The 21,995-nt window shown below is 41.4% G+C and overlaps 1 protein-coding gene across 3 annotated transcripts in view; it reads left to right on the forward strand.

Annotated features, from left to right (window-relative positions):
- The first annotated feature begins 1,960 nt into the window (after positions 1-1,960).
- The window catches only part of LOC107385029 (synaptotagmin-2), a 31,225-nt gene continuing 11,190 nt past the window's right edge, over positions 1,961-21,995 (forward strand). For 2 of the 3 annotated variants that reach the window (XM_015958598.3, XM_070549492.1), the window contains exons 1-3: positions 13,098-13,250; positions 20,780-21,008; positions 21,088-21,248. In XM_015958598.3, the coding sequence (XP_015814084.3) occupies positions 20,804-21,008; positions 21,088-21,248 (366 nt within the window). In that variant the 5' untranslated portion in view covers positions 13,098-13,250; positions 20,780-20,803. Of the gene's footprint in view, positions 2,297-13,097; positions 13,251-20,779; positions 21,009-21,087; positions 21,249-21,995 lie in introns of those variants that run through there. The other variant, XM_015958597.3, reaches the window with a different exon arrangement.

The following is a 21,995-nucleotide window of genomic DNA, read 5'->3' on the forward strand; positions in this document are numbered from 1 at the left end:
GTCTTGCCCTCCTTGTGCAAGGTGTCAATGATTGTCTTTTGGACAGCTGTTAAGTCAGAAGTCTTCCCCATGATTGTGGTGCCTTCAAAACAAGACTGAGGGACCTTTTAAAGGCCTTTGCAGGTGTTTTGAGTAAATCAGCTGATTAGAGTGGCAGCAGGTGTCTTCTATATTCAGCCTTTTCAGAATATTCTAATTTTTTGAGATACCAAATTTGGAGTTTTCATTAGTTGTCACTTATGAATATCAAATTTAAATGTAATGAACATTGGAAATACATTGGTCTGTGTGCATTGCATGAATATAATGTACAAGTTTCACGTTTTGAATGGAATTACTGAAATATTTTCAACCTTTTGATGATATTCTAATTTACTGGCCAGCACCTGTATAAGTATATAGTCCAGCCACAAGCCACAGACAAGGATCAGTCATAGAACGAAGTCTGCAGTTGCCTTTCACTCTGTCAGTTGGACAGCGCTAGGACCAATCGGACAAACGAACAAAGTGACGTACTCATCAATACGGAAATCAGTCAATGGGGCAGTCACCGTCGAAGAAGAATCAAATACATCCTTTTTTGAAGTCAAGGATTTATGTAGCCTACCGCTATCTCCTCATCTCAAAGGAAAGCCCAAAACTAAAGTCCGTGTCCTGTTAGTTGTCACGCAGGTGACCTATCCCCTGTAGGAGCGGTGAGCTGCATATTCACCCAGAGATCAGCATTTTACATGAGCTTAAGTTTCATTTGAACAGACCAAAAGGCTCCTCCGGGCCCAGACTCAGCCTTTAATCCTAACAGTGAATTACCTTTATGCATTCCTTTAGTGTCCTTCCCTTAATAATGATGTTAAAAATCAAAGACTAACATTGTTTAATGTAACATTTGGCTTCTGTCTCAACTTTTACTGCTTTTATAAAAACAGAGTGAAATACATGCAGCCAGATGTTAGGATGATTAAACGCGATCATGTGACGCAGCGCTCTGACTCATCTGGTGGTGGTTTTGTGATGCGTAGACTGCCTGGTCCCTGCTTCATCAAGGGTAAGTCCAAAGGCAACTGAGCGAGGGTTATCTCTGAAAAGGACCCTTTTGTTGCAGTTTTGGCAATGTTCCCAAATCGTCTAATAAGTATAATGGTGAAACTGGCACTCACCCAGTGTCCTGTTGTTGCCTTCCATTAACAAATGTTCCTCTTCTAAATCAGTGCGATGAGCTGTCACTGCACTAATGGAAGAGAGGGCTGTCTGACGTGTAAAACATTTAGAAGTGCTTTTGTTTAGGGTTTGTGAAAGCGGCAGGAGAAAAGGCTCAAGCTTGGACCTGCATCTTCTTGTGCATCGTTCCAGCTTCAAGGAAGAGGCCTTTGATTTTGATGACAGGAAGTTGAAATGTTTAGTCTGTGTGGCCTCTTTGCTTTTGGAATATTTTTGATTCTATTACAAGAATTTCCTTTATTGGTGCTGCAGGAAGGACCTGCACCACCTTCACATTTTGTCCTGACTGTAAACAAGCAAGGGAAACTCATTGTCATTTGTTTATCCTGCTCAAAAACAGAGTAATAAACTTCCCATCTGCTTGTCCCAACACTGCAGCAAAATCCTCTGCTCCTGGCTCCTTGGTGTGCTCAGGTTCCTGCATGGATCAGACCAACCTGGAGGACTGGGATGGCTGAAGACCGCTGCAGGCTGCTGGTTACCATCTTTACTTTCTTATCACCCATCGATTCCTCCTGCTCCTGCACCTCCTTCCTTTCCCTCCTGCGTCTAATTCTCAAAGCTCAGCACTCCTCAGCTTGTTTGTGTGTGTGTGTGTGTGTGTGTGTGTGTGGGGGGGGGGGGGTGCAAAGGAAGAAAAGAGGCGGAGCCTATTTGTTAGTGCGCCAAAGAACCCCCCCCCCCCCTCCCTATCCAGCTGATGACACACAGGTTTTTTTTAATTGAGCAGCTCTTCAGCCAATCAGTGAGCAGTGCCGGGAAATACAGCAGTGGAACTCCAGCGGTCCTGATGCTGGTGCTGATTCCAGCCTTAGAGCAGTGTTAATCAACCTGAGTGTTTCCTGTTCTCTCTGCTTCATTTGAGCTCACATCAGCAGCACCTTAAGAAACCCAGTTTGGAAAGCAGCTCCCCAGCTGATTCTGGCACCTCTCACTACTGCGGTCATCATTTATTCTTTTCTTGTTTGCAACATCTTTCCAGGGTGGGATGATCCCGAAAGCAGATTGCTGAGATTATTTTTTACACCAGTTTTCTGTTCTCACCTCTAGCTGAGGAAGCAGCACCTCTTTACAGAAGGTAAGCAGCTTTTTGTGCTCTTTCCACCGCTGTTACACCTTTACAGTGGCTCTGCTGCGTGGCCGGTTGTCACAGAGGCGCCTAGCCTCATTATGCTTGTCCTGTAGCTGAAAGTAGAAAAAAGCTCTGCAGAGAGAAACGGAGAGAATGAGTGGTTCTGGGGTAATTAGAGCAGACTGTGTTTTGCAGGTCCTCTTTAATTTGGATGCCTGTAGTTTTTCATTGATATTAATTCTGCCAGAGTGGAACTTTAGAGCTTACCGGTAAGTCCTGCATCCCGGTGCGCAGCCGCATGCTGCAGTATAGTGTTGCATAATAATAGTGAAGGCAAACAAGTAAAAACAATTCAACACAACAATTATATTCAATCACTTTAAAAATGACGTTAAATGGTCGAAAACTGAAAACTCAGAGCTAAATAATTTTTAAATTAGATGTTTAATGTTGTAGAAATAGGATTTTCAGCTTTCACCACTGTTAATTATTTATGTGTCAAATTTGTAGATGAATGTTGGACGTCAATAAAGCAAACAGAGAATGCAAAGTCAAATTTGCTGAGCCAGCAGGGCAAGGCAGCAACACTCTGCAGAGCTCTCAGTGTCCAAAAGAATCTCAGTTGTTCTTTTTAAATGCGTCTAGTTTGACATAAATACCTTTTTGTACATTTTAACTCCTCTGATTTTAACAAAAACACTGAAATTAGTCTCATGCTTGTAAAATGTAGCTCCTAATTTAGAATAAACCTGATGCAAAACACTGATTAAACCTGAAACCCGTTGTTTTAGGTCGTAGATCATAGCAAACTGCAGGTTATGTCACATAGCAGGTTCTTTACTTTCCAGAGGCGTTATGAACACGCTGGGACTCTCTCCCTGACACCAGAGGGGAAATAGACGATGCAGATGTAAAACACCATTCACGCGTTCATACAGACATGCACTGCTGCATTTAAGGCTGCAGCAACTGTCCAGGAGGTTAAAAAACAGTTTAATTCAACTGATCTAAGTAAAGAGAATTGATTGAATTTGCTGGATTCATTAGCTAGACAGTTAAACATGCACTTTAAAATAGTTTTATTAAAATGTCTCTCTGGCTTTAATCTAATTCAGTTTCATTTGTCATTTAATGCAACTAATTTGATTGATTTCAAATTCGTGTAATGACAATTGAAATCTGGCTAATGTGAATTTACTTATGCCTGGTTTGAACTTAGCTTGTGTCAACTTGAGTGTATGTGTTCAAACTGGGTTCATTTGACACTATTATAAGTTGATGTAAAATTAACTACATGAAAATCAGCTCTACAAAAAGCTTTGACTTCCTATTTATACTTCAGCCCTTAATGTATCTACTAAATCTGTTTGTTTTATTATAATAAACAGTAGAAAACTTCTTTTGAACAATAAAATCCATTCCACACTGTGATTAAAATACTGTAAGATAGATGCAACGACAACAAGTAGATTATTTCTGCAGAATTTGCATTCGTCTGCACTCTCAGAGGGATCAGTCACCTTTTACTGGAAATTGCTGCTTTCCTGATGATGCATCTTTTAGATGTGTTATACACTTAATATTTAAAGCTGCTGCTAAGTCATGGTATATTTCTAAAACCTGACCTGTCAAACATCAGTTTGATATAAAATCTTTGTTTAAGCTGTAGAATTTAGCTCTCTGTCATGTTTATACTGCTGCTGCTGGTTTCTTTGCTCCCTCTAATCCAACCTCTACCTCTAAGTTCTGGGGCGGAGACTCTCACATTGCATCATATGTTATTGGGAAAACATGCAACCATGAACAGGAGTAAGCTGGTATACAACATGGATGGATGTTTATAGAGAGTGGTGGATGACTGGCCTAGAAATCTAGTCCATCGATCTAGCCATGTTCTATTGGAACCTAAAATTCATTAGGCCTACTATTGGCCTGACCAGTATTGTGTTATGCCTATCACAGCGCACTATCGGTTGGTGGGCCAGTCAGAGCGCTCTATCTGTTTGGTGGGCCAATCACAGTGCTCTATCTGTTTGGTGGGCCAATCAGAGCGCTCTATCTGTTTGGTGGGCCAGTCAGAGCGCTCTATCTGGTTGGTGGGCCAATCACAGCTCTCTATCTGGTTGGTGGGCCAATCACAGTGCTCTATCTGTTTGGTGGGCCAATCAGAGCGCTCTATCTGTTTGGTGGGCCAGTCAGAGCGCTCTATCTGGTTGGTGGGCCAATCACAATGCTCTATCTGTTTGGTGGGCCAGTCAGAGCGCTCTATCTGTTTGGTGGGCCAATCACAATGCTCTATCTGTTTGGTGGGCCAATCAGAGCGCTCAATCTGTTTGGTGGGCCAGTCAGAGCGCTCTATCTGGTTGGTGGGCCAATCACAGTGCTCTATCTGTTTGGTGGGCCAGTCAGAGCGCTCTATCTGTTTGGTGGGCCAATCACAGTGCTCTATCTGTTTGGTGGGCCAGTCAGAGCGCTCTATCTGTTTGGTGGGCCAGTCAGAGCGCTCTATCTGTTTGGTGGGCCAGTCAGAGCGCTCTATCTGGTTGGTGGGCCAATCACAGCTCTCTATCTGTTTGGTGGGCCAATCACAGTGCTCTATCTGTTTGGTGGGCCAATCACAGTGCTCAATCTGTTTGGTGGGCCAATCACAGTGCTCTTTCTGGTTGGTGGGCCAATCACAGTGCTCTATCTGTTTGATGGGTGGGATGATGCAATTGAGCAAAACAAGAAGCTGACAGCTCTTTTGAAACAGCACTGGCATCAACTTTGGACTACGCAGACTTGAGCTTTTCTTTGAGTCAAGAGCAGATAGAGGTACTTAAGTCCCTTATTTAGAATCTATAGGATGGCTTGTCAGGCTAGTGGATCGCTGTTTTCTGTGGTAGAAAGATTCAAATGGGAGTTTGTTTCTTCATTTAGAGAGACAAAACACTGATTTGTAAAAAAGAATTATAAAACTTCTGCCATTCATAAACGTTGTTCTTTTACACGTTTACCTCTTCACGGGTTGCCAGTGATGGAAGGGAGTCTGATGTGCTTGTTCTTTTGCTGGAGGTTGTGTGTCCGGGGATTTTTTACCCTAATGGCCATCCATTGGTAAGGTTTTACTCGAACACAAACATCCTGCATGCTTGCAGTAATATGGGTATGTACTGTTCTCTATCACCAGGGAAAATACACACTGTCACTTTACCCTTTGTTTATCAGTATCGTTAAGGTAAATTATTTCGTTATTGTGGTGTCTTGAGGGATGTAAAATGTAAATGGCAGGATTCATGTTATTCAGCCTTTCGGTAGTTTCTGTTCCAAACATCTGGGCTTGTCTTTGTGCATCTCTTTGCAGCCAGCCACGCGCCTGTCGGTCATGTGTCAGCTTTAATTTAATATAATGTAAAACGCAAAGTTTGTGGCGTGTCAGTTTACATGTCACAACACTAGTAACGTTTTTCAGTCATCCGGGGCATGGTAGTCTCAGCTAAATATTCTGTTTGTTTGTGTCTTTAAGTACATTTACTTCTCTTGTGGAAAAGTTAGTCAATTCAAGCCAAAACTGCCAATGAGAACCAAGTATTTTAATTGTGACTGGCACATTGCATAGACCAGCATAGCTGGTTACCAGCATATGTAGTGTTTTGGTGCAGGTTTAGGTGGTGAACCAGCATACAGTGCTGCTCCAGGATGGGATGCTGGTCTAGCATGCTGGTCCAGTAACCAATCCCTATCACCCCATGCTGGATTAGCATGGGATGCTGAACCACCATGCCAGTAAAATAACGCAACATATGCTGGTCTATGCTGCTTTTTTTCAGCAGGGTCTTGTTACTGGTTTTGGTTCTTTAAACAACTATGTAGCTTTTTGTTGGCCGCATTGTCGAATTACAAATGCCAGCTCTGCAACGTTAGCTCGCTGGAGACACAGCAATCCCACATTCACCGATGGTAAACCGTAGCTACGTCCCTCCTTCTTTTATTTTGAAAGGATCAAAACTGACAACCCCCTAGCTGGTAATGAAATCTGTTTCAGTATAACCTTGATTGAGACATTAGACTGCTCTGGGATTATTTCACTGTAAATGAAATCTTACTTTGTCTTACACACTGCACCTATAAGCTCTAAAGTAGCCGTTCTCCTTTTCAGCTTCAGACCCACAATATAGAAATTGTCAAGTAATGTGACCCCAGTTTTCTGTGTAGTTCTTGGTGACCCACACTGGGGTCCTAACCCCAACTTTGGGAACCATTGCTATAAGGTAAGGCTAGACCAACATGTTAACAAGCTAACTCTGTGTCAGTGATTTTAGCTCATAAAAACAATGAAACAAACTCAAAAGCATGGATTTGTGTACTGATTTAAACAATGCATTACAACATCAGATTAATGAACTCTTTATTATGAGTTTATTGATATTAACCCTTTGATGAATAATGGTCACTACAGTGGGCAGGAACTCAAAATTGTTATTTATTTGTTTTTGCTATTAAGCACAGCTGTTGAAGACTTTATTGCATTTGAGCCCCTCCATTTGGACTTCAGTAAGCCAAGCCAACATATTTCATGCTCCGAATGCACGCTGTCCACTGAGGTGGACATGTAATAAATTATTAGTAAATTATAAAATTTTACAAAAAATATTTGTTGAAATTTGTTTCATTCACACCTAAAGACGAATGAAAAACATTGCTTAAAAAATCATGATTGAAGATTTCATAATTCATGCATCAAAGGGTTAATGCATTCACGGAATGTTATCATGGCTGCAAACTCACAAAACAAGGTTGTGCTGAAAAATGTATTTAAAGCCAGTTTCTGATAGAGGAAAAAGCATTCTCCAAAGCCTCCTGGCAGCTTTATTTTGCATCTCCTGTTTAGTAAGCTGATAATACACATTCAGTTTGTGTGGATAAAGACAAATGTGATGCCTGCTTGTTTCTGTGGCTGAGATACTCCGCCTTAGTCTCTCTTGAGGAGAGTTTTTAAACATTTGGATCACTTCTGTTCTGCTGCCTGATGGTTCATGAAATGGGAGGCTTCACTGTAATCCTGTCCCTCAGATCCTCATTCAGAAGCTGCAGAGAACATCAGTGTGCACAACTCATATATGCTGATATCCAGACAGGATGATTCACTAACTGCTTTGCTCGTGAAAGCTGCTGAATTGATGGTCCTGTTGGTGTTACAGCATTTTATATATTTATTTATTTTATTTGGGCGGTTGGATGAAATCTTGCAGCTTTTCACTCCCAGAGAAGGCAACATGATGGATCTTTATGTACAGCTCCCTCTTTTGAGGGGAATGCATCAATAACTGGTTCACGTAATGAATCTCAAGTCTCTTTTTTCTGAACTTCATCTAGTCGGTGTGCAAAGTAATCAACAAGCCATTACGTTTTGATCAAGAGGGAGCTTTTTGTGGTCAACTGGGGGATAAGAGGAGTTAAATCTTCAGTGAGAATGGATGATTACTTTACAGGGAGTAAAGAAGGCAACGGAGATAGATCTAAAAAAGTCAGATGTGGTGGAAACAAGAAACACAATTAATTTTATAAGGGAAAGATTTACATTGCTGGATGATTTTAGACATTATTTTTAACATAATTAGATGCTTGATCGAACTGAAAAACTCAACACCCTTAGTGTAAGAAAAAACACATATCTGTAACTAGAAGGTCATGTGAACACAGGTCAACGTTTGGCATCCGTGATCAACACAAATGTGTTTTTATGTTTTTATATCAGGCTCGTGCCTGTCCTTACTCAAACTTCAGCGGTCTTTCATAGAAAAAGATCAATAAGTCCCAGCAGCTCAATTCTGAGTGCTTCAGGGACAAATGATGACGATGCACTCGTACTTGATTAAATCTGTTTAGTTTGTGTTGTGGCTGTGTGTGAGTGTGTTGGTCTTTCTGCTATCGACTGTCACAGTTTTGGCTAAAAGAAAAAATTGATCTCAAAGGAGACAGAAGAACATTTCCATTTTAGGAAGAACATGCAAATTACAGTTGATGTGGTTTATTGCTGACAGTGAGATCTGTCTTGTCTTGTTTTGGGTACAATTAAAGATTTTCATTGGAAAATACCGTCAAAATACATTTTCAAATGACTTAAAAACAAAGTTAAACAGTTAATTTTGATTTCAGTATTTGCTTGTAAGAGGGCTGGATAAAGAGCTACAGTAGGTCATGGCTAAAATAGTTCATTAAAGTATTTGCACACATATTTTATAGTTTAAAATTTAAATAAATCCAGCATTTGGTTTAGTTTGAATTTTCATTAGATCAATTTTGTGGCAAAAAGAAGATCAGAAAGACTGAAAAAAACAAACACATTTCCAGTTATTGTGGTTTTTCCTGCTGGATGAACAGATAAAACCCTTAAATATATTGATGCCTTTTATAAACCTTTTGAACATTCAAAGGCTATTTTTATTTTCCTATCATGTAACTTTATCAGTTAAACAGTTTATGCTGCAATAAGAAGGATAAACTGTTTAAATGTTAACAGACATTTCTTCTCATTTGTCTAAAGAGTAAAACATTTTGTTTTGACTGAGAGGATGACAGTCAGATCCTGACACTTGCTTGTCCGGATCTGCTGAAAAATACCTTTGATTTATTTTCTCCTCGCTCATCATTAAACTCTCAGCAGATCTGAAAACTTACTCAAGTAGAAAATATGAACAGGGTTTCTGCCCGTGTTTAGATCTCAGTAAAACGGCATTAAAATCTTTCTCTTAAATACGTCACTAGGTTTTCTGTCATGTAATGAAGCGCCAAAAACATTTAGGGAATCTCATGTAGTGAGACTCTCAATCCATCATCCATCCATTCATCTATCCATGATGGACACACCCACACAACACCCATACATACACACACTGCACTGTGATTTCTTAATACATATTCCAATTAGTAAGAGATAAACTTTATTATCTTTATCTTTGTGAATCCATAATTGATTCAACAGGTAAACTAGTAGTAGCACATTCCAGGTCACAGAAAGTAAAATGTTATTGCCAGCTCAGTGGTCTAGTTACCAGCTCAGTGGTCTAGTGGTAGAGTGTCCGCCCTGAGACTGGGAGATCAGGGTTCGATTCCTGGTCGGCTCATACCAAAGACTTTGAAAAAATGGGACCCAATGCCTCCCTGCTTGACACTCAGCATTAAGGGGTTGGATTGGGGGGTTAAACCACCAAATGGTTCCCGAGCGCGGCTGTGTCTGCAGCTCACCGCTCCCCCAGGGGATGGGTCAAATGCGGAGAATAAATTTCGCACACACATCAGTGTGTGTGACAACTAATGGGACTTTAACTTTAACTTTATGTTTAAGTGGTTAGCAGCAGTGTGCTAGTCAATGGCCCCCTCCATGAGGCCACCACAGCTCTGCAGAACACCATTGTAGCTTCTTCTGGGGAGAAAAACACTTAGAGAGGAAATAAAGTTAACAGATGAAATAGCAGGAAATAATGCAGTTAAAGAGTAAATTGTAGAAGAAAGTAGTCGAGGGTGGAAAGTGGTCAGTATGTCCTCCAGCAGTCTAAGCCTATAGCAGCATAACTACAGAGATAACTCTGGATAACCTAGCCTTTTAGATGGAGGCATATTGGAGTCAGGGCAAGGGAGAGCCGTCTTTACCGACTCTACACTCCACCTCCCTCTACTCCCCCACTTGTCCAGACCTGGGCTAACATCAGATTTTAACCATAGGCCCTATCAAATAAAACAGTTTTAATCCATCCATCCATTCATCCATCCATCATTCAATCCATGATCCATCTATCTATCTATCCATCCGTTCATCCACCCGCCCACCCATCCATCCAGCCAGCTATTATTCATCCATCCACACACTGCTTAATCCTCATGTGAATCCCAGGGAGCTGTAATCTATCCCTGGCAGTCAATTGGCGAGAGGTGGAGGACACTTGCACATGTCTCCAGTTCAGCATAGGGACACACAAAGACAAATAACCAGTCACATATTTCCTCTCACAGATTCTTCATTTAACCCGACATGCATGTTTTAAATTTGTTGGAGACAACCCATGCATGCAGAAAAGCTGCATCCAAGATTCAAACCCACCACCTTCTGAGGCACCAGTGCTACCACGGTGCAACCATATAGTTCATGTCAACTCATGCTGTCTTAATTTTTTCCTGACTAAACTCTTCATACCCAATGATAAAACCCGACTTTAAAAGCTGTTTTGACGTCATTTATAGTTTTCCGTCATCATCTCCTCCTTACAGCTCTTTTAATTCATCATTTGACTTAATTCAGTAACAAAGCTAGAGGCAAACATAACAACAAATCAATCTTTATATTGACAAAATGCTTTGCTGTGACAGTAACTTTGAACACCAGACATTTGACCTGAGATCTTTGTTTTGTTGATTCTGGGAAGGAAGGAAGCCGAGCTTCTCTGAAAGTCAGCTTTTCCCAATGAAATAAATGAAGATGGGAGGCATCAAAGAGTTTTATTGTCACACAGTCGTGTTGTCATTCACAAAGTCGTATCATCACATCGATGATTCTGTGGGGAAAAATGATTCTTTAGATATTTTAAACATTTTTACAAAACACCATAAAAATCCTTCTAGTGTCAACACACAAGCTGAGCAATGCAAGAACCATTATAAGTCTGTTTACTCTTGTTTTTGCTGCATTAACGTCCAACCAGTCTGATCCTTGCCTCAGTCCAAGTGTGCACCATGAGGGTATTTGAGAAAGGCCCAAAAGATAGAGATGGCAGCGAGAGAGGATAAAACAAGTTAAAGACAGAAACAAAGACAACATGAACCGAAGCTGAGTTTTGGATCAGCTGCCTTGCAGCCTGATGTTTCTCTCTTACTCCCCTGCATTGCAGCACTCCCTGCAGGAGCGGTGAGAGGTGCTGTTTTTTCCACATGCCTCCCTGCTGCCTCAGAGAAGACAAGTCAGCCTGAGCTAATGTCCCAGCACAGCTCGGATTGGGCGCCTGACGGCTGTTTGCCGTGCAGCTTGGGTAACTGAGGCTATGACAGCGGCCGTTCGTCGTTCTTTATTGCACCTGTGAGGAATCTCCTTCTGCGGCGTTTTACTAAAACAACTCCATCCCTACAAGTCTGCACAAAAACTAAACAACGCCAAATTTGGTGGTGGTAGAAAAACAGGTTCCACAAAGGAACACTGAGCCTTTTTTAATGTTTCATTAGAAATTTGTAGCATTTAACGTGGTGAAGCAGGACATTTCCAACATGATCATGAACATGGTTAGTCTGATGCTGCAGTTAAACCTGTGATTGTGACTGTTTGGGCTGAGTCATTTTAGACAGTTATAGTGAATCTGCAAACAAGCTAGGTTTTGAACACAAACATGGTCATGGAACACAACCCTCCCTTTGGGAATCTTCCCTGAAACACTTCTGCCAGAACCAAAAACCTGCGATGCCAGAGGAAACGAGATAGTGCTTAACGCTGTTTTCTAGGACCAAACATCTTTTTTGTCTGTGACTTAAAATAGTGGTTTTCTTTTTGGAACTCTGGTAGTTTGTCCTGAAGTTGAAGTGGTAGCAGCCAGCTGTTTCTCCTTCTCTGATACTACTGAGCGGAGAACCTCACACCAGTGGTGTTCTGCTGCCAAATATGTGGGTGCATAATGAGTGGAGGAGTGGAGGACCCAGGGATGTGCTGTGGTTCTGTAAGACGAACAGCTGGATGGTCCAATGGTTGCTTTCAGTCGGAAACGTGTCATTGGTAGAGGTTTATAGACAAATGTTTTTTTAACAAAATATTCATAGCTATACGTCATAAATTTAATAATATATTTATAGCTATGCTAATGTTTTAAGCTAATTAGTTTTCCTCATGTTCCGTTGCAGCTTTAATGCTTTTGGAGGCTGAAACATAGAAGACAAATGTCTTCAACTTTGTGCTGCCATCATGGAAAATAGGGTGAGGAGAGGGGGGAGGGGGGGGGGGGGGGACAGGGAGAGAAGGAGGAAGAGAGGGGAAAGGGAGGGTGAGAGAGGGGTAGAGAGAGAGAGAGAGAGATCAGTGATGCAGCAGTTTTATATGAGATTACTGCCCTCTTCTGGCAGAATAGGTAATCTGCAATCTGGCCCCCTCACATGCCTGTTCCAGCTGTCAGCTGACTACGCAACTCGGTATTTCTCCAAGGAGAGCAGAAACAGAAATGGTTTTCATGACAAAATAAATAAAAAGGAAATTAAAAAAGCAAATGAATGAATTAATGGAATTGAAAAGAGGCTCAAATGTGAACCAGATGAGACTTAAACACCATTTTCTACTTATAATGACAGAACTTTTATATTCCAGTCACATGTGATTTATTTATTGTTTCTTGGTCATTGATCTTGTGTTTATCTTTTAGATGAGCACTGGCGTTTAAACCGTGTCTCATTAACTGACTGAAACAACTATTTTAGTTTGGAGTATCATGCTACTTCAGTGATTAAGTCTTAGGATCTAGTTATCTGTGCAGCACAAGTTTAATGTTGAGGTGATGCAACAAAGTCATCATCAGCCTTTCTTCCTCACATCATCTTAATCCGAGGCTATACTCGGATGCCCCTCATGCCGGGAGCTTGTGATCATTGATCTTTTACAACTGCCCTCCCTATACGAGACAAAAGTGGCAATCGGCTGTGTGAGCAGCATCACAAATGAGGCTGGGGGGCAGAGATGGATGGGCAGAAGGAGGTAAAGAGGTTGCATGCATGACTACGTTGGAGGAGAAACGGAGTGGAAGAACAGGGAGGTGTGTGATGGGAGGGAGGAAAATGGGGGAGCATTGGAGAGAGGAGGAGGGGCGGGGGGTGTCGTGCTGCAGTGGAGAGAAGTGAGAGGAGACTGCAGTCTCTGCTAATGGGAGCGATCAGACTGCTACCACAGCTCTGAGGAACTGTATCCTAAACAGTCATTGGATGGGCCACCTCACAGGGGGAATATCTCATCTGACTGGTGAGTTCTTTCATTAATATCTCTTCAGATTCACCATCTGTCTGAAGGTGGTGGTGATAAAGCACAGGGCGATTACAGGATTGTTGCATTTTTAAAGTATGTGGGCCAAAACAAACTGGACTTGTCTCTGTTTCTGAGCATTTCTGTCTCTGGGGAGGCTTGTTCTTCCATAGTGGAGTGATGCTGGTCAGTGATGAGCTGCAGAAATCTAAAGCAGATACCGGTTGATTTGTAGTGGCTTGGAAATAACATGTAGGGTAAAATTACCTTCTAATGTTTGCTACATTCTCAATAAGAAAAAAATAGATACGTAAGTAGCAGAAGTTAGAAATGTCACTTGTTTTCTTGCATCGGATCAATAAAACAACAGTTTTTTTTTTTTACTGCTGACATGATGCAAGTCAGAGGGGAGTTTTGATGTCCGGGGGGACCACGGCTGTTTCTAAAACTTTATTCACAAACATTGTGCAGAACAGCCAGCCACCTTGAGCCAGCTGGTCACCTCAGCTGTAGACAGGTTGAGGGCTATTCTGGATTGCCAATGAAAGCTGTCAGCTTTGCTTGGACTCAAAAGCAGAGGCCTCTACTGTTCAAATGAACATGCTTCAAACCTCGGATCACGTGACCCAGTGTGAGAAACTCCGCAGAGGAAAGCCCATTTTGGAAATGCAACACTTATTGATCTGCGGTCGGTGAATTGATGAAGTTGCGTCATGATCGTGTTCAATTTTCTTCTCACACATGTACGCCCTGTCAGTCAGACTCACAGGATTCTTCAGAAATGTAACCGAAACCTGTCGTTTTTAACCCAATGTGAAAAGTCAAAGCTCTAAAGGAAACATTCCAAACACACTATCAAAATCCGCCACAAAAGTCAAACTGAACTCCTCAAATCATGGTTGGAGATTTTTCTGCACCAAACTGTTTCCCCATGTTTACAAAACCAACCGGTAACAAATTGTTAATTGAATTGGGGCAGCAGTAGCTCAGGAGGCAGAGCGGGCTGTCCAGTAATTGGAAAGCCGCAGGCTCAATTCCGGCTCCGGACAGAGGATTCTGCTGTTGTGTCCTTGGACATGGCAAGGAGCGGTGAGCTGCAGACACGGCTGCACTCGAGAGTCATTTGGCGGTTTAACCCCCCAATCAAACCTCCTAATGCTGAGTGTCAAACAGGGAGTCACAGGGTCCCATTTTAAAGTCTTTGGTATGACCCGACGATGGATTTGAACCCACGATCTTCCGGTCTCAGGGCAGACACTCACCCCACTGAGCTAGCACTTATGGTTGGCAAGGGCGTCCCCAAGGGGTGGCCAGGGGTGGCCATGGCCACCCCTAGAAAAGTGCTGCTCCCCCCAGGAAAAGTCAGTGTTAATAAATCATATTAATGTTCAGTCAAACCACATATTGATCTTGTTTATTCAAGACATAATTATAAAACAAAATAAAATAATACAGTTAATAAGTAAAGACATAATCAGAATAAAAAAATAAATACATATGTTTCTGCAGCTCACCATTTTAAAAAAAGTTTTTATCTCCATAGTTTATTCACACGGGTGAATTAACCTACATTTTTTTATTTAAAATAAAAGTTGGAATAACATTTTAAATAACTGAAATGTATTTTTCTGAAATGTTTGTGTTTGTAAAATTTAAGTTAAATATTTTGGATTCCTACTGCTTTTTTAATAAAAATGAATAAAGGAGCAATGCAATACATCACTACAGGCCAAACTCTCCCAGAGTTACCACAAGGACCAATTTGGTGTGCCACCCCAAAAATTTATTTGGCCCCATCTGGCCACCCCTATCAAAATTTTCTGGAGGTGCCCCTGATGGTCTGCCGCCTATACAGTTTACGTGCTCTCCAAGCATCAAGATGTCACGTTTGTCCTTCCAGGACAAGTAATGTCCATTCAGTAAAGCACACTGGAAGCTGCAAGTCAGGCCTGGACCAAAACAATGTGGACCAGCATCTAGTCAGGTTCTGTCTGGCAGGATTCAAGCCGCAGGTGATGCAGATAAATCCACACATTGCTTGGCATTTTCCAATATAGGTGGGTGTGGTGGTGGTGGTGGTGGTGGAGATCTTTCATGTGCAAAATAGAACTGAAGGTAATCTCAGCTCATTGAGATCTTGGAATGAGAATCTGGAGCAAGTAGGAGACATATCTCCAGGATTTCAGACACAGAGTCAGTAGTGGTCATCTGCTAGCACACTGTTGCCAACCACTTAACTTTCTCCCTCTCCTGTTAATAAAGTTTTACTGTTTTTGACATGAAGGAAGTTTTCCTCTCCACTGTCGCTGCATGCTTGCTTAGTATGAGGATTGCTGCAAAGACTCTGACACTTGTCAGTGACTTGATGTAATCTGCTGGGTTCCTTATATGGGAAACTTTTTACTGATTGGCTTAATGAACTGGCCTGTATTGGAATGTTTACTGCATCAGGTGCCTTGAGACGACTTTTGTCATGATTTGGCGATATATAAATAAACTTGAATTGCTGTTGTTGATCTTTGAAATCTCCTGGTTGAGGAATGAGAAGCCATTCCTCTGAAAAATGTGGCTGGACATGTGACCAAACTGACTGGCATGAGAAGCTGACCTGTTATTGCTCCGTACGAATCTGTGTAATGATCTTTTGTTCATGATTACTGTGGGATAATAAAATGCTCTAACCTGGCAAGCCATGCTATGTATTTAAATATATAGTCTAGCCACGACCCATGGAGCTCAGTAGCAGGGGAGGAATCTACAGTTGTCTTTGCACACAGCTGGACAGCGCTAGGACCAATCAGAGCAATGAACAACATGATGTATTCATTGCTTTGGAAATCAGTCAATGGTGCAGTCTCATACATCATTAAGGAAAAAGCAAATACGTACTTTATTTAAATAAAGTCTGCTGAGGCTGCAATGGAGCGTGGCCACTCATTTGACCCACAGAGCTAAAGCTTTGGCTACTGCTAGGGTGTGAGGAGATTTCTAGGCTCAGGAAACTCGAAATGAGTAGAAGTTTAGCACCAATTCATGTGGAACTACCAACAGCTGTGTGGTTCAGGCCATGGATGCACGATGCTCAGAAGCTGTTGAACAAGAATAAAAAAAAACCACCAGTTGGTACTAAAGTAAAGAAACGATAAGCTGAAATAAAGTTTCAAACCTTTTTTGATAAGTTTAGATTTTTTTCTAAACTGCGGATTTTCCATTTATTTTGGTAGGGTATTTTTTTCTGATAAACTTTTTGTTTTCATTAATCCTAAGTCATAAAGACACATGTTGGCAACTGAGCAAGCTGTCCAGTGTCCGATGTCCTAACGATGGCTGTCAGATGATGCATTTAAACTACCAGCGGGATCCTGCAGTATTTGTGTGACCAGATGTTCCTTCATAATCTGTTTCAGTTAGACTTGATGCTTTTTTCTTTTTCATATTCTGATTATGCATCAGTTCTAGTTTTAATTCAAGTAAATGGGATATTTTGCACATTTTGTATATTTTTAAATCATTTTATTAGCCAGTATGAGCTAAAGTAACCCTTTATAGGGTTAATGAATTGCTACTTAGACCCCTACCGACACCTGCGGTCAGAATACCACACTTGCAACTTCAGAGTTGGCAGACTGCTCCCTGCTGGTGGAGGGAGCTGTGGAGTGGAGCTGACATGGCAGAGCTGTAGGCTGCTTCCAGCACATTTCCTGCACATGTTTTAGATCGTGAACACAGCTGATTTGTTAGATTTAGTGATGAACTGCTTCTCTAGAAACTGAAGAAAGCTGAGGAGACATTTCAGGTGTTGATTAAGATGTTTAAAAGACGAACACACCGCGAGGAGATAAATTTCATTTTCGGTTTAACCACAGTGAATTAATAAAGGACACTAGGGGGTGCTAAAAGCAAGCAAAACTGCCAAGTATCCCTTTAATGGATGTTACCAGATGCGTCTGTGTAGTAGTAGTTGTAGTTGCATTGATACATGAAGTAAATCCTAATTACTTTGTGAGCACCATTGGCTGTATGGGTCTTGTAATATGAAAGGGCTAGAACGTTCCCCTCTTTTGTTTCAAATGACAGGTTCTGGTCAGATTGTTCCTCAGCTGAACTCCAAACCCAGTGGCTGTGAAGTCACACTCATCTTTAAAAATGTGGTACCATGAGTTCCAGCAGGAAAAGCAATATGAATTGATAGGTTCCTAAAATGTAGAAATTAAAGGGGACATATTTAATAAAACTCATTTGCACACTCGAAACATGAAAAAAATCTGTCCATCCATTTTTTTTGTCAGTGGTTGGTTTTAGGAATTATGAGCCTGAAACAAGCCGTTTAAAAACGTCACCATTTGTGATGTCATAAACGGGGACGGGACGTGGGGGCTGTGGCCAGCCCCAGCTTGTTTTCTTAAAGTGACAGAGCCCTGAAACAGCTCATTCTGGAAGTTCTGAAACTGCTCTATGTGAGAGAGATTATGTGCAAATGATCTCATAATGTTTTCCATTGGCCATAGAACTTAAAAAAAGTTGTGATATGTTCCCTTTGAAGGTTTCTTGACACTAAATCTCTAAATCACAATTAGAAAACATGTGCTTTTTCCGTTTTAAAGTAAGACATTCAGTCCTGTTCATCACACAGTCATTTACCATACCATACCATACCATACCATACCATACCATACCATACCATACCCTACCAACGTTATTTATAAATGTAGCGTTGTTAATCTACATAACTAGAATTTAAGCTGTTGCTATTCAGCTTTGTTAAATTCTGAGAAAGATCAAACGAATTGGCAATGACACTTTATATATATATATATATATATATATATATATATATATATATATATATATATATATATATATATATATATATATATATATATATATATATATATAATTGATAGAAGTTCACACACCAACTGGCTTGGTCTGTATTTAATCAAAAGATTAATATATAATTTAAGAGATTTAAATTAATAGCAAAAGTGCTTTTATTAATTCAGAAGATCTAAAGAGGTCTTTGCTCGTTCAGTGATCAATATACACCACTCTGTGTTTCATTTCAAAGAAGTGTCAGGTTTAAAAAGTTAAGAATTTATAACTAACAATTTAAGGATGACAATTTCAAAGACAATTCATAAATGACAATTTATAAAAGCTTTGGTATAAAAACTTGGTATTAAAGCAATCTGTGTCTGGATGAAACTAAAAATGAAGTGTGTGTGTTTGAATGTGTGAATGTAGGTGCTCAGAAGGTTTTTATCTTAGAGAGAGAAAAACGTGTTCTGGGTGGAAGAATTTGGTTTGCAGTTAAGCTAAATCATTTCTTAATAAAACAGGCATTCCAGACGCAATCTTGTGTTCTACCTCACCGTTCAGACGACCCTCTGTTCAGATCCGGAGGTCAAGGGAGGACGTTGATCAGCCTCTGGGTACCCAGTCCGGTAGGGTAGACCAGTGGTACCGACTCTCTGGTCCTAGAGTTGCTGCAGGCACACAGGTGGATGGTTTGCATCTTAAAATTAACTCTGAAGAAGTTTTGCATCAGCTTTGCTGCAGATGGCGTTTCTGTTGAAGCAATTCTATCAGCGTGACAGAAAAACTTTAGTAGAGGTTTCGAATGGCCGACTCGATCCTCTGGACTCTCGTTGCTACGGAGAGAATTTTGGTGAGCTCAAGAAATGAACTTGAACTGAGGAGTTTGATTTTAAGAGACAGCCGGTAATCTTATTGTAACGAATTAGATTTTGACATGTAGATTTAACATACATCAGAACACGCCCTCTCAGAGACAGAAAGTTCTGGGTTGTCATGGACATGTGAGTGCAGTTAACCTTAACCTGATTACTGTGTCCTGAATGGTGTGTATAAGTGCACATGATCTTCTTGTCACTGTTAAACATTACTGATTATCATAAATAATAATTATTAACCAAAGAATAATAATTCAATTCAGTAATTAAATACATTTATAATGAACCTTGATGATTATTTAAGAACATTGTAATAGAGAGTAAAAAGAGTTTATTAAAAATGAGTCTTTTAAATCTTGAAGTGTCCTTCGTCTTGCGGTTGGAACAGCAGTCAGATAAAGGCAGTCAGATTAAAGAGGTGGTAGACCGTCTTTCAGTCTCCTGTGATGGATAATCTGTAGATAGAAGTGCAGCCAGGACAGCTTGACCCAGCAGAGGAAGTGTGACCTTTGGGTCACAAACGAGGCCATTCATGTCACTACATAAAGCACATTTAAAAAAGGCATGGCAGCCGACCAAAGTGCTGTACAGAATAAAAAGTAAAAACACAATATTAAAACAAGACATGGTCAACAATAAAATACACAACAAAGCAGATAATCACAGTCAATAAAAAGACACATAGTAAAATGATAAAAGTCAGGGATTTAAAAATGCCTGGTCGTAAAAGTGAGCCTTAAGTAGTGACTTGAAACGGAGGAGGGATGGTGCCAGCCTCACTGAAAGAGAAAGAGCATTCCAGAGTGTTGGAGCAGCATAGACAAAAGCACGCTGCCCCCACGTTTTGTATTTCATTGTTGGAACGTGAAGCAGCAGGCAATCAGCAGATCTCAACGCCCGGTTTGGCGCATAACGAGTCACAAGATCAGACCGGTAATTCGGAGCCAGACCATTCAGGGCTTTAAAAACAAAAATCAGGATTTTAAACTTGTCTCTGAAGTTTATGGGTAGTCAGTGGAGCTGCTCCAGTACAGGTGTGATGTGGTCTCTTCTAGGGGTGTTTGTTAAAAACCTGGCTGCCGCGTTCTGTACGACCTGAAGCTTCTTAAGAGCGGAGGCAGGTAAACCAATTAAAATGGAATTTGCGTAATCAAGTCAGATCATAAAAGCATGAATTACAGATTCCAGGTGCGCTCGTTTCAGGATCGGTTTTAAGCGAACTAGTCTGCGCGGCTAGTAAAAACACGATCTGACCGCTGCGTTAATCTGAGGGCCCATGGAAAAGTGGGTATCCAGTTTCACCCCCAGGTTGGTAACACACTTTTTGAGGCCATATGGAAAAGTGTCCAAATCAGAAGATGAGTGTGTGGTTTGTCAGGGGTCATGAGGAGTGCCTCAGACTTAGAATCATTCAGCTTCAGGAAATTGTTGGCAAGCCAAACCCTCACATCAGCCAAACATTGGTCCAGAAGAGAGAGGGAGCCTGGTTTGTTCAAAGCCAGGTAGATCTGGCAATCATCTGCATAGATATGATTGCCCAGGCCGTATTTCCTCAGGATGAAACCCAGGGGGAGGATGTAAATTGAAATCAGGAGAGTCCCAAACACAGATCCCTGCGGGACTCCCCACGGAAGTGGAAGGAATGTAGAGGAACAATTACCCAACTGAACATTGAAAACTCTGTTTGACAGGTATGAGCAAAACCACAGAAGTGAGGTACCCCTAAGCCCTACCCATGACTCAAGTCTATCCAGCAAAATATCGTGGTCAACGGTATCAAATGCTGCAGAAAGATCTAATAGAATGAGTAAAACAGGTTTTCCTGTTTCGTTTCAGGGACATAGCCCCGAGTCTTTGACAATGAAGTTCAACTTGTTCAGAAAGCCCCAGGCACTCGCAGCGGCCGAGCCCACCAGTGTCACCACCGTGACCATGGCTCCCACCTCACCTTCGATGTCCACCTCTGCACCTGACACGTCCGGCACCAACAACACAGAGATCAGCAAGAATGACATGTTTGAGGAGATCAAAAGCAAATTCCTGAATGAAATTGATAAGATCCCGCGTAAGTAACTTGGAAGATAAAGACCCCAAATGTTGTGAGATATTCCTGATGGTAATATTTATACTTTTGAATTTGACAGTTCCTCCTTGGGCTTTGATTGCCATCGCGGTGGTGGCTGCTCTGCTCGTCCTCACTTGCTGCTTCTGCATAATCAAAAAATGCTGCTGCAAGAAGAAGAAGAACAAAAAAGGCAAGAAGGGGAAAGATGGCTTCAACATGAAGAACATGGAGGGTGGTGAGGTATGACAGTGTGTGCCTCCTAACTCGTGGCTGCATAACTCTGGTTTGTTGTTTCACAGAAAACCTCCTAATAACATTTGTGTAACGTTTTTGCTCAGATTCCCTGACTTTGGCTGAGTCTGATCTTTCATCATGAGTTCCTTTAGCCCAGGCTAGAGGACACAAGGAGATCTCTTTCTCTCCATTTGGTGTTGTTGGGTTCATTTAAACGTCTGATGTTTTCCATTGTGTGATGAAAAATGACACGCTGTTATGAGGTGGCAAGGAAAAATGAGTAGCTTTTACTTTTAGTCTAAAAACAGAAGATGGGAAACCTGCAGGATCTTTTGAGAACAGAGTAAACAAATGGTGGAGCCACAAATAAAGGGCCATTTGGGGACTAATTGGCTCACCAGCCTGTGGTTGGTATCCATCTTTGCTGAATTGTGTCATTTCTCCTTACATCTGTTGATCGCATCTCTTTCTGTGTTTGGTGACCTGTGAGTTGAACCTCTTCCTCTCTCTGCTCTCCTCCTTTTCTCCCTGCTTTGTGTTCGTCTTGTGTGTGCCTCATGTTTCTTGACTGTGGTGGACTCCTGCTCTACGGTAGGTGGATAGATCACGTCTGTTCCTCTCAGCCCCCTCAAGGGCGGAGAGGGGGTGATTCATGGAATGAGAACTCCTGGCTTTCTTTTATTATTGTTTCGTCCACTTTTGTTGAGTTTGTTATGGTAGCTTGCAAACACAGGGGGAAGCGATGACATCCTC

Source organism: Nothobranchius furzeri, chromosome 3 (assembly GCF_043380555.1).
Source record: "Nothobranchius furzeri strain GRZ-AD chromosome 3, NfurGRZ-RIMD1, whole genome shotgun sequence".
Lineage (NCBI taxonomy): Eukaryota > Metazoa > Chordata > Actinopteri > Cyprinodontiformes > Nothobranchiidae > Nothobranchius > Nothobranchius furzeri.